This window comes from Physcomitrium patens, chromosome 15, assembly GCF_059467195.1.
Source record: "Physcomitrium patens ecotype Gransden chromosome 15, ASM5946719v1, whole genome shotgun sequence".
In the NCBI taxonomy this organism is placed as follows: domain Eukaryota; kingdom Viridiplantae; phylum Streptophyta; class Bryopsida; order Funariales; family Funariaceae; genus Physcomitrium; species Physcomitrium patens.
This window is the reverse complement of record NC_143424.1, coordinates 3,219,286-3,234,954: the sequence shown is the minus strand read 5'-3', so window position 1 is coordinate 3,234,954 and position 15,669 is coordinate 3,219,286. Positions and strand designations below refer to the sequence as shown.

At 38.5% G+C, this 15,669-nt stretch overlaps 2 protein-coding genes across 6 annotated transcripts; one reads left to right on the top strand and one right to left on the bottom strand.

Annotated features, from left to right (window-relative positions):
* Positions 1-1,725: 1,725 nt before the first annotated feature.
* Positions 1,726-8,127, bottom strand: LOC112292651 (protein unc-13 homolog). Of its 4 annotated transcripts, none has more exons than XM_090256243.1 (8): positions 7,816-8,127; positions 7,378-7,503; positions 6,646-6,857; positions 6,010-6,326; positions 4,784-5,656; positions 3,972-4,427; positions 3,681-3,870; positions 1,726-3,316 (listed from the first exon to the last, which is right to left on the bottom strand). In XM_090256243.1, exons 3-8 carry the CDS (start codon positions 6,770-6,772, stop codon positions 2,337-2,339), a joined length of 2,943 nt encoding a protein of 980 aa, XP_090112369.1. In that variant the 5' UTR covers positions 6,773-6,857; positions 7,378-7,503; positions 7,816-8,127; the 3' UTR covers positions 1,726-2,336. The 4 variants fall into 4 exon arrangements, with proteins under 4 accessions (XP_090112369.1, XP_090112368.1, XP_024397116.1 ...); XM_090256242.1 differs by having other exon boundaries at positions 7,378-7,621; positions 7,816-8,126; XM_024541348.3 differs by having other exon boundaries at positions 7,378-7,491; positions 7,816-8,082.
* A 1,376-nt stretch (positions 8,128-9,503) lies between these two features.
* On the top strand, positions 9,504-15,069 carry LOC112292914 (zinc finger chaperone zpr1). Of its 2 annotated transcripts, XM_024541900.3 has the most exons (17): positions 9,504-9,720; positions 10,042-10,086; positions 10,329-10,369; positions 10,533-10,614; positions 10,892-10,936; positions 11,081-11,137; positions 11,549-11,608; positions 11,723-11,850; positions 11,988-12,028; positions 12,205-12,320; positions 12,462-12,528; positions 12,745-12,815; positions 13,090-13,179; positions 13,590-13,698; positions 13,830-13,921; positions 14,435-14,540; positions 14,709-15,069. In XM_024541900.3, the coding sequence occupies exons 1-17, from the start codon at positions 9,589-9,591 to the stop codon at positions 14,798-14,800; spliced, it is 1,374 nt and encodes a 457-aa protein (XP_024397668.1). In that variant the 5' UTR covers positions 9,504-9,588; the 3' UTR covers positions 14,801-15,069. The 2 variants fall into 2 exon arrangements, with proteins under 2 accessions (XP_024397668.1, XP_024397667.1); XM_024541899.3 differs by lacking the exon at positions 11,988-12,028 and having other exon boundaries at positions 12,029-12,320.
* The last annotated feature ends 600 nt before the right edge of the window (positions 15,070-15,669 follow it).

Genomic DNA, 15,669 nt, shown 5'->3' with positions numbered 1-15,669 from the left:
ATTTATTTAATAAAAGTAACAAAAAAAAAATTGTTGAAGATTGGTAATGTTAATTTTTTTAAAAATATTTTATTTTATATATGAAAAGTTAAATATTTCTTAATATGAAAAAATTAGCATGCATTTAATTTTTAAAAATATTAATAATATTTTAATTTTTAAATTATTTATTTTAAAAGTTTTATTTTATTACTATAAGTTAGTTTAATATTAAAGTTAAGATATGTAAGTATAGAGATAAATATGTATATATATATATATATATATATATATTAAAGATAATTTTATATTAACATATTGTTTAGTTAATTTGTTGGTAGATAAAAATATTCTATGTGTTTAGTGAACAAAATAAAGTCTATTATAGTACTCAAGATTTTAAAAAATAAATTAGATCTTATCTATTTTTAAAATATCATTTAAATCTATATAAGATTAAAAAATAAATAATAAAATTTTAATATCAACTTTAGCCAATTAAATTTTAATTTTAATTTTTTCCTAAGTTTATCTTATAAAAATTATAGAATATATGTATTGTTCTTATTTAACTATGAAAAATGTTGTGCCTATAGTCTATTAGTTTATTATAGAGTTTTGAAATCTAACTATAATATAAAACTCTAAAATATTATAAGTCCATTATTTTATATGCTTTTAAATCTAAGTTTTTTTTCAACAACAAAAATAGGTAATTTTGAAAAATCCTTCTAAAAAATATTAAATAAAATTATTACTTTTTACCTACTTAGATTTTTTGATTTTACTTTATTTAATTGCTATTTTTATTCTTTAGAAGAGAGAAATTTTAATGGTACTTGTAATGAGATTAACAAATTCAATTTTATATTTATTAAATTTTATTAAATTTTGAAGAGATTTATGATAATGACACTACTATCAAAAAATATTACATGTTATAATTCTTTTCTATATCAATAAACTTTATAATAAAAAATTATTATATAAGCAACAAAATTTTATAAGAATAATCTACAAAGGTGGTTGCTAGCAAGTTTTTCTTGTATATGAGAATTATATAGATTGTTTGTAGATGCTTTAAAATGTATTTTATAAAATCAAATTACCATTTCTTAAATCTTATGAGAATATGTAGCTAAATCATATGACTAATGAAATATATATAAGTATATTTAGTCACAGGACCCAAGTACTGAGAAATAACAGCCACAATCAGAACTTAGGGGCAGAATCATCGTTCAATACATTGATCAACCTACAAAATCCCAAAGTCATCAAAAAGACGCGCGACTAGAGTTCAAAATGCATTTCAGAAGCCAAGCTACGAAATGCTTTTAAGTAGTTCTGATGCCCCTGCATCCAAGTAATTGAGGTGCAGACTACCTATCTCAATGATGAGTCGTCCTAAACCTTAGCCTCATCTCAGACCATAATAACTACTACCAAAATTGTCTTAAACTACTTCTAACAACCCCCGCAATCCACGAGATCAACATAACAAAATCAGGAATCCCAGAGAAGTTCGTAAACACTGTTACAGATATGCTCAAAATACAAATCACAGTGGTAAAGAAAATCCACCGTAATAAGATTGACTACCAAGCGTCAGTAACAGTTTGATTTAGTGAAAGTGTTGTAAGACCCATAAGACTCAGTAGTTCAGTTTGTATAGGAGATAAGAGAAGATGAACCGAAGAAGAAAATCAGCAGGTGGTGATAAGAATTCAGTAGCACTCTAAGATGTCAAGAAACAATCATTACCAGAACCTTTCAAAAGCTATGCACATTTCTTTTTCGTCCCTACAAAAATATTACGCAATCAAACCTCTACTTCTGTTGTGCAATTAGGCACAAGTTCACCGGAAGCTTGTACCATACACTGCTCCAGGTTGAATATTGACCGTGGAACAGGATACCAATGTATTGTATACTAACAAGCCCCATGGTTTTATCTAAATGCTCCAAGCTTTTACACACCAGCTCAAATTGTACAAAGACGGTACTGGCATGCCATTACGCGAATGCTAGCTACGGTCACACGTGGGCGTCTGGCATTTCTAATCGGCAAGTTTGCATTACAAGTTACGCACGGCGTTGGCTCGAGATAGCAAAGACTGCATTCCGACTGTCTCCCACGGCCAGTCCGATCCACTGTGGTTGCACATAATTGTACAACTTAGTATCCTCGAGGGAAATGTAATTGAAGCACTTTTCCAGATCATAGTCTTTACTCCACCTGCACCTCAAGTCTGACATCACTCAAGAGAACTGAGCTCGGACAATACCAGCCGAAACGAAGTTCTTGATAGCAAGTACATTATCAATACCAGTGTAATTTTTATGATGCAGAAGAATTATGGTGCAGCCTTCTTCAAGTGGTGGGTCTTTTTCAGAAATCTGGTTGCCGTGTCATCACATCGATGACAAAGAACCCTGAATACAGTATTGGCATCTGCTGCACTCCACTTTCCCGTGGTAGGTGGTATGGAGAACGTCTTGGACGACGTCTTGCTTCCTTGTCCCATGGATGCCAAGTATATCTGGATCAATTCATTACTGGATATTTCGAACAACGTAAGAACCTGTGCTGGAAGTGCAACAACCTGTTCAACTTCAGCCTGCGGCAAGCCTTCGCCATCAGCCAGAAAGAGCTCCTTCAAAGCATACATGTCATCTTTCAGCAAGTCAGCATCCTCCTCTCTGAATGCTCGTGATGGACCACCCGCCAAAAGCACTCGAAGAAGACAATCGAAACAAGCCTTCATGAGAGCGCCTACTATCCGGTTCCTTACTGATACTGCACTAGTTTCCGCAATCTCTCCCAATTTGACATACAACTGTTCAAGGACAATAGATATCCTTGAACTTGATACATCTCCAACATAGAGCCCTTCTATGAAGATATCTCTAAGATCCGCATATACGACCCTGTAAGCTGCCGAATCGATCAATTGTCCTATACCCTCCTTGATGGCACTTCGTGTCTTTTGGAAAGTAAGAGAGCTATCAATAGGTGTCTCTGTTACTGGTGGAGTTGCAGGTTTTGTCTTGCCAAAGAAACGTCCACTTTTAGTAGGTGTAGGTTGATCCTTCTTCCAGCCATTTTGAACTTTCTTCTCCAAAGACTGAAGTTGCGTGTTGATATGCTCAAGTGTGTTGATACGCACACATTTATAGGGCAGACTATATGCATCACCTCCAGTGGAAAGTGATGATTTTCGAGGATTACGCTGAACCCCTGACTTTCCTTTGCTCTTGTGGGAACCGAGCCATGATTTATTAACCTTGCATCGTGTAAGCGGAGGCATGGGAGGAATATGCACGTCTTTGGTTCCTGTAAAATTGTACAACACCACATGAGAACTGCTGCCAGGCTGATGTTGAAGACATAAAAATTCTAACTTCGTCAGCAATAAAATGAGTGTAGAAGGTGAGAGAACTAGATACAAACTTAGAGCCTCTATCTTAAGTAAGATCACAGATAAGAAAATAGTCATATTCTCAGCAGCGACCGCTTTGCAACACTTGCATGCAAAACTGTTCTTTCTACTAACTTAGTAAAAGTATTATAAAATGAGGAGGTATTGAAGTACACTAATATTTAAGAATCGCGTTTTACACGAGAGGCTTCATATCCTGCGGTAAACCAAAATGTTACAACCACTGTTCTTCAATGGAATGACACAAATAATACGCACCGCAAGAATTGACTGTTTGAGTAACATAGCGCTGTAACCCCTTGTCCAATCCAGCTACCAGCTCTTGAAGCAAATCAGGATACTGCTCCGAAGGCATTGCGAAGAAAGTATCGAGTGATTCCTCCACAATGCGCAACACTTCAACGGCCGATGGTGCATAGTTATCCTTGTTAGATCCTGGGCTCCATTTCTAACACGCCACCGTTTCAAACGATTAGTAATCTAATATTTAATAAAAGTCAAACTTTTGTAGTTTCTACAGGTCGCATGCAAGGCACACAAGAATATTACCTCTTGTTGGATGTTTCGATCGATCCACTGAGTAATTTTCTCCACATTGTCCTCTACCCACCTTCTTGTTAAGTCTCCCATCGCTCGATCAGCTTCATAAGGTGGCATTTCTCGAATGAGACTCTTTCCTCCGTCATCACATTCAGCCGCATCTTCAACAGCGATCCCGACGAGCCGCTTCTCAAGCTCGTCTGCAGCCTTTAAAATTGCTACTGTGTCTAGAGTCATCGCTGACATGCTTGATAAATATTGCTTAAACTCTCGGCTGTAGCAACTATGGAGGGTAGCTGCTGCCACTCCACCCGCAAAAGGATGCCATCTCTTCAACACAGGACTAAAATTATCTACTTCACTCATTGCAAAGACCATTGTATCTTGAGCTAAAACTACTAGGGCTGGCGGTGGTGCATCAGCGCCCTTGAATGATCTCCGTCTGACATCCACTGTCTCCATCAACTGCAAAAGGCAAGAACTTCACACTTACTTAGTTGACGCCTTCAAGTACTAATTAGGTTGGTAGATTTTCAAGTGAAGAAAAAGTCGGGTACATTTTTATCATGAACTAACATAATCAGCAAAATATAAACAGTTCGTAGATACAATTGATGAGAAAAAAACATTATCATCGTAAACCATTGACTCGCACTGAGCTTTCTTGGTGTCTACTTAATTCTTTTTAAAAGCACTTTACCTAACAACTTGAAGCAATTGAAAAAGTACCATTCCGTCTTCAATCATTCGATAAGAGCCACTAAATGTTTTTTTAAAAACTGAGTACAGGATTTCACCTGAAGGTAAGAAATCAATTGTACCTGAGCAAAAGCTGTCCTCACAGAAGAGCGAACATAAACATCAACGCGACTTAGCGGAATGTTTGTTTCCTCTCTCCCACGACTCCGAGGCTCACGTGACACATGTTCCTGCAAGATTTGTGCACAACCAACTGCCACTGCCAATAAACCCGCCATAATGTTACTGGCTCCTCCAGGAAATGAATCATGATATGCGAGAAGCCTTCTCTCTGCCCAAAACTGCATTGCGCTGAATACCGATTTTAGTAGCGGCACCTGATCAGCTTTCAGATTTCCTTTCACATCTTTGGCAACCTCAGCTAGCAGACTTTCAGAAAGCTGGAGAAGTTTCACTGCAGTTTGGCCACTTGCAACAAATTGCTGGAATAAAACCCATGCAAAGAGAGTGTCATGCAATGTCTGATCAATCCCCAACACACCCCACGTCTTTTTTATCATCTCAAGTACTTCGTCCATCTCTGCTATCACTTCGCCTTCCTCCACCGTGTGAAAACATGCAGAAAGTAGGGCAGCATATATATGTGCATTCAAAGGAAAGCCATCAGCCCAATGCAGAAAATCTCCGTATTCACCATTGTGTGCTCGGGTTGCCCTGCCTAGGGCTGCACTACGAAGCATTTGCATAATCTCGCTGTTTTTGGTCTTTTCTGCAGTCTTGTGTCCATCGACCATATCCCGTAAAGCTTGCTTTAACCGTAGAGCGTCCATACCTCCATCTCCTGGAACTAGAGGGTGAGTAAGAAGACCAGCTTCTAAAATCCTTAACTGGCGCTTTAACCAACTCACGTATTCTTTCTCATCGTCAAAGGCTGATGAGCCAATATTTTGAAGAAGTTCCAAAGGAACAATTATCAAGCCACTCCGTTTACTAGCCTGCACCCGAAAGACACGCCAAAGCTTTCATTAGCACTAAGACATTGGTACGATAGGAGATTGGCAGTTATATACACAATTACGGTCGCACAGCACATATTCACCGCTCTTACTCTGAAATAGCGATATGAATTTTAATAAAAATCAACAGAGCGATTCATGTATTCAAACAGCCCAAACTACCTGGAGAAAGGTAATTAGTACAAAAGTACGCTGTCAAAACTCGCTACAGAAAATGTTGTCGTAAAAGGGTAGACTTCAGAGCCTAGAGAAAACGCTCGATCCAAGAAGCGAAAAGGTAAAAGATAATTTTTTTCAGTTTTATTCAATTTTATTTTCAAACAATTCGATACCTGCACTGCAGTTGCACGGGTCAAAGCCTTCCGTATCCTCATTTCACTTTGATCAGAGATACGCATCTGCACTCTCAAGACATCCGATATAGTTGGATTCTTCTTTGGCTTAAAAGAAGAAGAGCGCTGAATCTCGCTAGAACCACCAGAAGATTGCAACCCAAACGCCCGCTTCATTTGGCTAGCAGCAGAAGATGTAAGTGACTTGCTAACGTTCGGTTTAGGATCGAGTTTCATGCTCATGCTCCTGAAGCTGATAGGGTTACTGCCATACACTGCTACTAGGATCTCGTAAGCTGTTTCTCGGATGTCATCATCTGCGCCATCAGAAATTCAGCATTTGAGGAACAACTAACTGCATCGCTATTTTTTGGAGAGAAATGTAGTTATTCGACTAATTTTCTTCTTCACAACATTTTTTTGATTTGAAAAATAACTTCATGAACTACTCTTCTGATCACCAAAATGAAAAGATGTGAAATTTAGTAATCAAGAATATTTAATGGCCAAGCATACCTCTCAGCGTGCTCAAACAATAACAATAAAATGTTGGAAGAGATTGGCAATGTGAAAAACATGATAAATACATGCTAAAAATCAAAGCAAGGTAGACAAAAACGCAGTTTTTAAAAGCACCCGATAGATCGACTTGTAGCGGTGGAATCGGCAATCCCAGACGATCGCCGGCAGAGCCTGATTCTTCATACTTCCAATTCTCACCCTGTTTCTCCATGCTCCCTATTCTCGGAACGGAAGGAGCCATTCCTTCCTCCACAAGAAAACCTCTTCGCGTGGTATATGATTGCGTCTAGATTGATCAATTTTGCATTCGCATCAAAAATAGAAACCTGAGGGAAATAAAAAGAAAAACCTTGGTTAAAAATCAGGAACAAATTCGGTAGCAATGCGAGGCAGCCCCATCATCATCTACTCTCCCGACTTACTCCATGTAACTACGACTAAGTATGACATCCTAAACATCGAAATGAAATTTCATGAAATAAAGGGGAAAACAGTAAAATCTAGATACACTCGCAATGCATACGTGAGTACATTTGCGATCGCGCATAAGACGCATTCTCGGGTTTAAATACGAATAAAATTATCTCCTGACAGCGATACGACTACTGATTCGAAACAGTGGACTGATTTTCGGAATTCAAATATCTAGCAGAAGCCCCTGCCAAGTGCTAGAACCCCCACATTACGTGCATGTGACCCTAGCATACTGAAATCGAAAACTCGGCTAGAGCAATCATCCAAACTATACCACACACTACTTAATGTGTTTCGGCAGCACCGTATTCAACGCGACTAGGCTTGGGGGTCGATAACTTAGCAATTGGAAACGAAGGATTCAGGAAGGACCTCGGGGGTGCGGACCGGGAGTTGTGCGACGACACGTTGGGAGAGGGTAGCTGCTACTGTGCAGAAACAATATCCCAAACCCACCCGTGTTTCTCCTCTACATTCCAAAAGCCCCTGAACACCTCGCTGTGTAAACCGCGTCAAGAGAAAACTCTAAATAAAAAACGAACAATGCTTGCGTACATTCTTTCTAGCTCGTCATTTGATGTTGTCATTTTATTCATAATATTTAGACTGCGCACATCTGAGTATGTTCACAAGAACAAATCGTCGGTATCAGATTTTCAATCGAACACCACTGTTCTAGGGACAGCTTGAAGTGTCGGGGAGGTGGCAAGTCACACTCCAGGACGGTCTGTGCAGTCAAATCTTATTTCACTTTGAGGCCAATGTAGAAAATGCAATCTCGCAAATTCAAAATTAAAGTCCAGTGCTCACCTCTTAACCTGCGCGAAGAGAACGCAAGCTAAAAAAGGAAACTCCACCAATTCCGCGCTAATGAATGTTGCATGCCAGCCATTCCCACTCACGTCCGGTTCGAGTGGAATCAACTCAACGACCCTAATACCAAACCCCACAGGTCGAGGAGCCACTAAAAATTAGACTAAAAAAAATTTAACGGACCTCTATCATGACGAGAAAGCGATGAGACGCGGTGAGAGTGGGAGCACGGGGGTTGGTCGGCAACAGCAGCAGCAGCAGAGGAGAATGGGAAGCCATGGGAAGCGGAGCTGCAATCCGACAGCTCTTACGATCGTGCTCAGCAGCAACAGCTACTCCGAACCCGTGAAGCAGATGCTGCCATCTGAGATGAATGTTTCGTATCATCCGTTCTCTGTTCATCCATATTTGTTCATCCATCTTTATCTTCCTGGAATGTTGAAATTTCCCAAAGTGATTGATTTTCTCTCATGAGCAAGAGCCAAGCTCCACGTCATTCCTTAATATCTTCATCTTGTTTGTTTTTTTGTTTGTTTGTTTTCTTTCTTTTTCTTTTTACAATAATTAAATAAATAAATTATTAAATCTCTGAATATATCAGACATGCTGTGAAATTTGCAGCAATGGTCCTTTTTTCTTTTCCTGTATTTCTTTTTTCTTAACAAGTCAATCTCATTGTCCATGATAACATGTTATGTGTCCTTGGTGAGTATGAAAAGGGATACATTACCATTGATTAAACAAAGTAGTGGAAGGAATCATTGAAAATGTGTGTATGTATGTATGTATGTATGTATGTATAACGGTTTAGGTGTATGATAAAGAGGCAAAGAAGTCTTCTTATTTGCCAAACATAAGAACAAGAGAACATAAAAACGAGGGAATACGGATGAACATAGGAATGAACGGATGGCAAGCCAAAGATTTTGGTGCCAAACAACATGGCTTTTTGCTAATATATTTATGTATATTTATTTACACACTGTTTAAGTTCAAATTTGATTTTGAAAGATAGTATGGATACAAATACATAAATTGTGATTTTCATAAGTTGGATATTGGGTTATAAAGATTAAATATACACTTGTAAGAGATTTTAGTATGCAATACATACACACATACATACTTGAATGTGAGTGTGTTTGTATTATGTGTATTTTATATTATTACCAAAGCTTCAATTGCTTGTATTTTTTACACTATGTAGAAATTTATATTTGAAATATATTAAATAAAAATATCATATTTTGTTTCCAAAAATTTAAATATATTCAAGAACTGCTCTTAATTTATATATATACACATACACACATATATAATTTATTTCTATTTAAATCACCACCTTGAGATTGGTAATTGAAACATGTCAAAATTTAAATGAATAAAAATATCAAAATAAATTTATTATTATTATTATTATTATTATCATCATCATTCTTATTAGCATACTATGTTCTTTTACAAGTTCCAGTAGGAAGAGAATGAAAAAGATAACCCGTAAGACGATAAAGGGAAAGAAATGGTTCCAAAACAGGGTAGGGACATGGGTAGGGACATGGTACGAGAGAGAGAGAGTCCAGGATGTAGGTCGGGACATGGAATAAGGCCCTCCCCCTCCCCTACAGAACCTCAACCAAGGGTTTAGACAGTCGAAGCCCTAAACCCCAGAGCATGAGCGTTGGCATTTTGTGTTCCGCTTCCGCTGAAGTTGCCACTGTCTATTCTCCGTGTTCAACAATCAACAATTGCACTGCCAGCAAGCGATAGATCATGGCGGCACCCGCCACCGAGCACCACAACAATATGATCGCTGATGTTGGAGACGCAGCAGAGGCCTTAACTGCAGACGATGGTGCTCCTTTGCACCAGATTGAGAGCTTGTGCATGCGCTGTGGGGAGAACGTAAGCAACATTTCTTGCCCTTTCTTCTGTGAATTGTTTGTTTCTATATTGGAGTGGGGAGGATGTTGAGGTGGTTTCTATTGTCTACGGATTGAGACATGGATTCTAGGAATCGCCAATGTTAGCTCCCTAGTTAAGGTTGAACCGAACACTTTGATAGCGATCGTGTCTCGGGAAGCGCCGACGGCTTTGTTAGAAATGGAACCGTCCTGCACCTGAGCGAATTTCGTAGAAGCGTCAAAGAAATGTTACGTTGGCTATTGAGGCACCGTTCAATTGTTTTTGCTTCAATTTTTACATGCTGTCTCTGTGGTTTTGCAGGGAATGACACGGTTGCTCCTCACTCGCATCCCGCATTTCCGAGAGGTTTGTTGTTGAAATTCAGTTTTGATCTTCAATTGGCTGTTAGATTCGAGGTGGTGTATTTCTTTTCTATCACACAATTGCTTGTATGCTCTACTTCTGTATAGGCTGTTTAATCCTGCAATCAATCAAGTAGAATAAATTCTTCTGGTAGGATGCTGGTTATCTGATTTATCGCTTAGATTAATTTCAATTCAACTTTCGGTCGGTGATTGGCTGAATTGATTACTTTGAACGATGCGCAGGTAGTCTTGATGGCCTTTGAATGTCCGCACTGCAACGAAAGGTTAATTTTTGATTTCTAGACTGGACCTTTTTCTTCTGCATTCGTCATGGACAGGGTAAACGATTTTAAGTTGGGTCAAGCCTCAAGGAAGTCATGCTGAGCTTTGCAAGAGATTGTGGCCGGGAGTATAATTGACGTTTTTTACGCTTTGGTTATGCTGCAGGAATAACGAAGTTCAGTTCGCTGGCCAATTGCAACCGCAGGGGTGTGCTTTTACACTGACAGTTCCAGCAGGAGAACCAGAGGTTGCCCTTCGCACTGTAGAGGAAGTGACCTTAGGTTTTTGTTAATGAGTGGACGAGTTGAATAGTATTACAGACCCTGGCTTTAGACTTTGCAACAGTAGCATGCGCATAGTATCTCTCATCTAATGACTTGATGATGCATTGTGTTAACCTACTACCTTTTTTTTTTGAACTTAAACTCTTACATAGTTTTATTCACATATGCATACTCTCTGAAATCAGTGTTAAATATTCGAAATAAATTGTTTCATGGGTTGCTTGTATTGTTATTGTGCAGGTCTTGAATAGGCAGGTTGTGAAGTCCGACGTTGCTACCATAAAGGTGCCCTACTTTTGCCTGAAGGACAAGTTAAAGCAATCTTTTTTTTGGATTCTGACATTTTTCTTCTTCACTACCTTTGAACCTTGTTCTGCTGTTGAATGGAGATTTGTTTTGAGAAGTATGAAATGATCTTCTTTTGTGCAGGTGCCGGAGCTTGAGTTTGAGGTTCCGCCACAATCACAACGCGGGACACTCTCGACGGTTAGTTAACCATTTTTTTTTAGGTTATTTTAAAATTGTTTTTTAATCGACTTCCGTTCTTCAGAAAACAATTATCTCATTCTTTTTGAGTTAATCAGCTTCGAAGCTGATGTGGTATTAGAGATTCAAGCTAAACAAGATACAGATACTTCTTGAGCTACACGAATCCCTAGAACATAATGTGATGATGATAGGGAGGTTTAGACTTTCTTATATACCTTAAGTTCTTGCTTCAGTGTGCCGCATAAATCATCACTTTCCAAATTACATTCTTTGTATTAGTCTTCCATTTTAAATTTTGTATTCATTAGGTGTCTTGACGCCTTTGTGGATCTTATTGCTGCATGTATACGTGTGTACTCAGTATGCTGCTTAGCAGGTGATCTTACTCTGCAATTCGATATGTGGCAGATTGAAGGAGTCTTATCAAAAGCCGTGGATGAGCTTCGAACTCTACAAGAAGAGCGCAGGGTATATTATGTTGTCTATGTGTTTTGTAGTAATCCTGACATGTGAACCAATCCGTCATCTCAGTGGAGCTCCTACTGTTACTTTATCTTTTCTTATGATATTTTGCCTCTGCAGAAAGCGGACCCCTCAATAGCAGAAGCAATTGATGCTTTTCTGATGAAGCTGAATGCATGTGCCAAAGGAGAACAAGCCTTCACGTTTGTGATTGATGATCCTTCAGGCAACAGCTACATTGAGAATCCGTATGCATGTTTCTACTCTTGTAACTCTTCAAATCTTCATTGCTGAGTTCTGAAGGCTTTTCTGACAAAAGTTAGGGGGACCTGTGTGGTTTATTCTTGAAAAGTTAACCAGTAAGTGTGGTTTTTGTGACATGAAGTGATAAGTGCATTAAGGAAGCCTTGCGTGTTCTTCTTGCAGGTACGCACCTAATTCAGACCCCTTGTTGTCAACTGAATACTACGACCGCACTTCAGAACAACAAGAAGCATTAGGTTTTCTTGCCCAGTCCACGTCTTCTACAGAGCCCAGTGAAGCTATTCCAGAGGCTAGGGCAGCAGCTAGTGATCATAAAAGGGTGAAGTATGCACCTGCAGGTACAACTAGGCTTCCTCATGGTTCTGTGGGCGCGATAGCAGCACACCAGGCAATCGCCCATGGGAACTCTCCTGAAATCGCAGAGGCACTATTTAAATACTCAGCACCTGAGGAGGTTAGTATTGTTTCTCTACATCTCATCATTTCTCATTGCGTTGATCTAATCCTTTTAGTTATTCCTCAAAGGTTTGCCTGCTCTGAAACGTTGCATTTGGACACCTACGAGCCCAATGAATCCGTGTGTTGTTATTTTCAGGTGATGACGTTTCCATCTACCTGCGGAGCATGCGGAGTTAAGGCAGAAACTCGCATGTTTGTAACCAGTATCCACACTTTGTGTATTTTCCTGTTTTTGAATTTCGCATAGTTCTTTCCCATATCAAACCTTTCCACTTCATCTTCATGTTCACCGTAAGGCTGAAGTCTTTGATTTTAAAATCATGTGTCTCTAAGCCCTTCCTCATTTTAAATAATAAATAATGAAGGATGGGTTGTGAACGTTATGAGTACAGCTGTTCATCCTTGACTTTGTAATAAAGATATACCTTACTTTAAGGAGGTCATTGTTATGGCCTCGAGTTGTGATGTATGCGGATACAAGAATTCGGAGGCAAGTTCAGCTCTTCCTATCTAAACCATTTCTTCGATTCTAACACAACCATAATCTCGTTTGATGACTTCCAATTACTGAAATATTTTGGAGCAATGATGTATCATTGTCATATACTCCACATTGTTGGACATTAAGTGCGTAATTAGCTTACGAATAGTCTCCTTTCTATAAGTGTTAAAATTTGTTTTGACATAAGTTTATGGGGATTTGTCAATTTTCAGCTCAAAAATTATAGTCTTAACATCTCTTCATTGGGTGTAAAATTGTTCAGTTAAAACCCGGTGGGAGAATTCCAGAGAAAGGAAAGAAAATTAGACTCGTTATCAAATCTGTGAGGGATCTTTCTAGGGATGTTATTAAGGTGAGCAGCTTCCTCATGCTAAAACACTTTATAAACAATTCAGGATACGCAGTGTTTCATTTTTCTTTTGTTGCTTTTATGATACGCCTGAAAATGAACAGTTGCTTTGTAATCTGGCGCTGAAGGACGTTGTGAAAGCTCTTAAATTTTTCACTAGATGTTGTGACAACTTAATCAAATGTGGATTTCGGGAGGTTCTGATGGTCAAAATTCTGTTTCACCACAGGACATGACCACAATGATTTGTATTTAAATGTATATTTATATTTTCTATTTTCTACATTTTGTTGGAGTTCGTAGGGAATGGTTAGTAGGGTATGGTTTCGAAACGGGATCCTTCAGATGCAATTTAGTGACAGCAACCTCTGATTCAGTGTGTTTCAAATTATGAATGTCACCGCATATTTCAGTCGGATACTGCTAGCGTGGAGATTCCAGAACTGGAGTTGCAGCTCTCGCCAGGGACTCTGGGTGGCCTGGTTACTACTGTAGAGGGCCTGTTGTCAAACATTAGTGAAAGTAAGTTGTCACTTATTATTTAATTAGGTGGCGATGGAGAAAACTAAAAATGATTCCAGTAACCTTCGTTAGCAATTTTGGTTGCAATTGTTGTCATGTGCATGGTCACAATTAGTGTTTATGAAATGCAGGTTTGAAGCGGGTGCATGGGTTTAGCATTGGTGACAGTGCAGAAGCATGGAAGAAGAATAGATGGCAAGAGTTTGATTCTCATTTGCAGAAGGTAAAGTAAGAGGTTTCTCATACAATGTCTATCAAATCTGAATAAGATTTCTATGAAGCTCTGTTGATAACATTGCAGCTGTTTAATTATCTCGGCAGCATTTTTTTGGTTACTTAGTCTTGTGAACTCTGCATGTAAGACCACATTGTTCGACTTCATGCATGCACGCATCATGTGTGTTGACGTCAGTCATGGACTCTTTGAATATCAGTAGTGATACTAGGCCTGATTATAGTTAGATTTTTGCACACTATTTATTCATTTTTTGTGGATTGAATAGAGGTACAACACATGATTTTTCATGCTAAACTAATTATATAACGCAGTGTAATTGCTATAGACTTGAGTGTTTTCAACTCTGTATTTCTTTATTGAATTCAGCCTTTATTATGCCTAATGGATAACTAGTTTCTCATAATTACTATTAACAACTGTTTTATAGGAACCTTTTAGTACGTCATCAGTGCCTTGCATTGTTTTGGTCTTCATTACTCTTACTTTTTGTGGTTGCAGTTATTGAAAGTGGAAGAAGAGTTTACACTAATTTTGGATGATGCTCTCGCAAACTCTTTCATAGCACCAGCAACCGATGACTTCGAAGCTGATTCACAATTATCATGTGCGTATCTGCCTTCTTTCTCAACATTTTATGGATGCCATCTGGCTTTTTCCTGTTATGTAAGGACTCTATAACGATGATGATGTGGGGTGCTTGATGGGTCCATTTTGGGTGTTAATTATACACGATGCATGAAAAATTAATTATATGGAGTGGAACATTTTGCAGCGGAAGAATATGAACGTACATTTGAGCAAAACGAGGATTTGGGTCTTAATGACATGGATACTTCTGCTGCAGATGGTGCTTATGACAATTAGTATTTGTTGACTTTGCCATGCCGTGAAGTTAGACAAAACTAAACTTGAAAAGTAGTAGGCCTTAGAAATGATGTGGAGTAGCAGACAAGTTTGATTATTCCTTACCTCATACGTTTGAAAGTTTGTCTGAACTTCATTGAGTTTAAGTAGGATTCACATGCTTTGGAGCCAGCACATCTAGTGCTTGTTGTGTTAAGTCGTTCATATGAATAACCTTGATGTGCTGACTCAACTACTTACTAAAGCTTATTGATGGTGTATTCGAGTTATTACCGAGTGTATCTATCATTGTTTGAAGGAGGTTAGTCCGTCCAGTGTCAGAATTAATCGTTGGGAAACATTTAACCCACATTACTTGCTTGTCTTCAGTTCTGTGCCTGTTCTGAGAGCTTCAACGGTGCACACTTTCGTGAAGTTCACGTTTCTGAGACAGTCAGTCACGCAGGGGACTTAGCATGGAATGGGTCAGAAACTACGGTAGCAAGGAGCAGAGAATTGTTCACGTGGGACTGAAGACTCTTTTAACTTCTGATAAGATCAAAATACAATTGGATAGGAATGCCGATGTGAAATGATGTGACCATACTAGCACTCGTAATAAGAATGACTATATGCTTAGCTCTTGGAACATACCTGCGACTTCAACCCAGTGTTTTGCGTTGTAAAATTCATATGTTTATCAAAAGTACTTCGTAAGAAGAGATGATTATAGTATGCGTACATACAAATTTTGAGAGTCAAATACATGATAAGATAAAACGATTTGAAATTGCACTTTCTCTTTTCAAATTATTTTCAGGTCTATGCCATCTACATGTCTATTTTTTGTTTAAGAATACAGATAACTTTATATTGTTATCTGATATGAT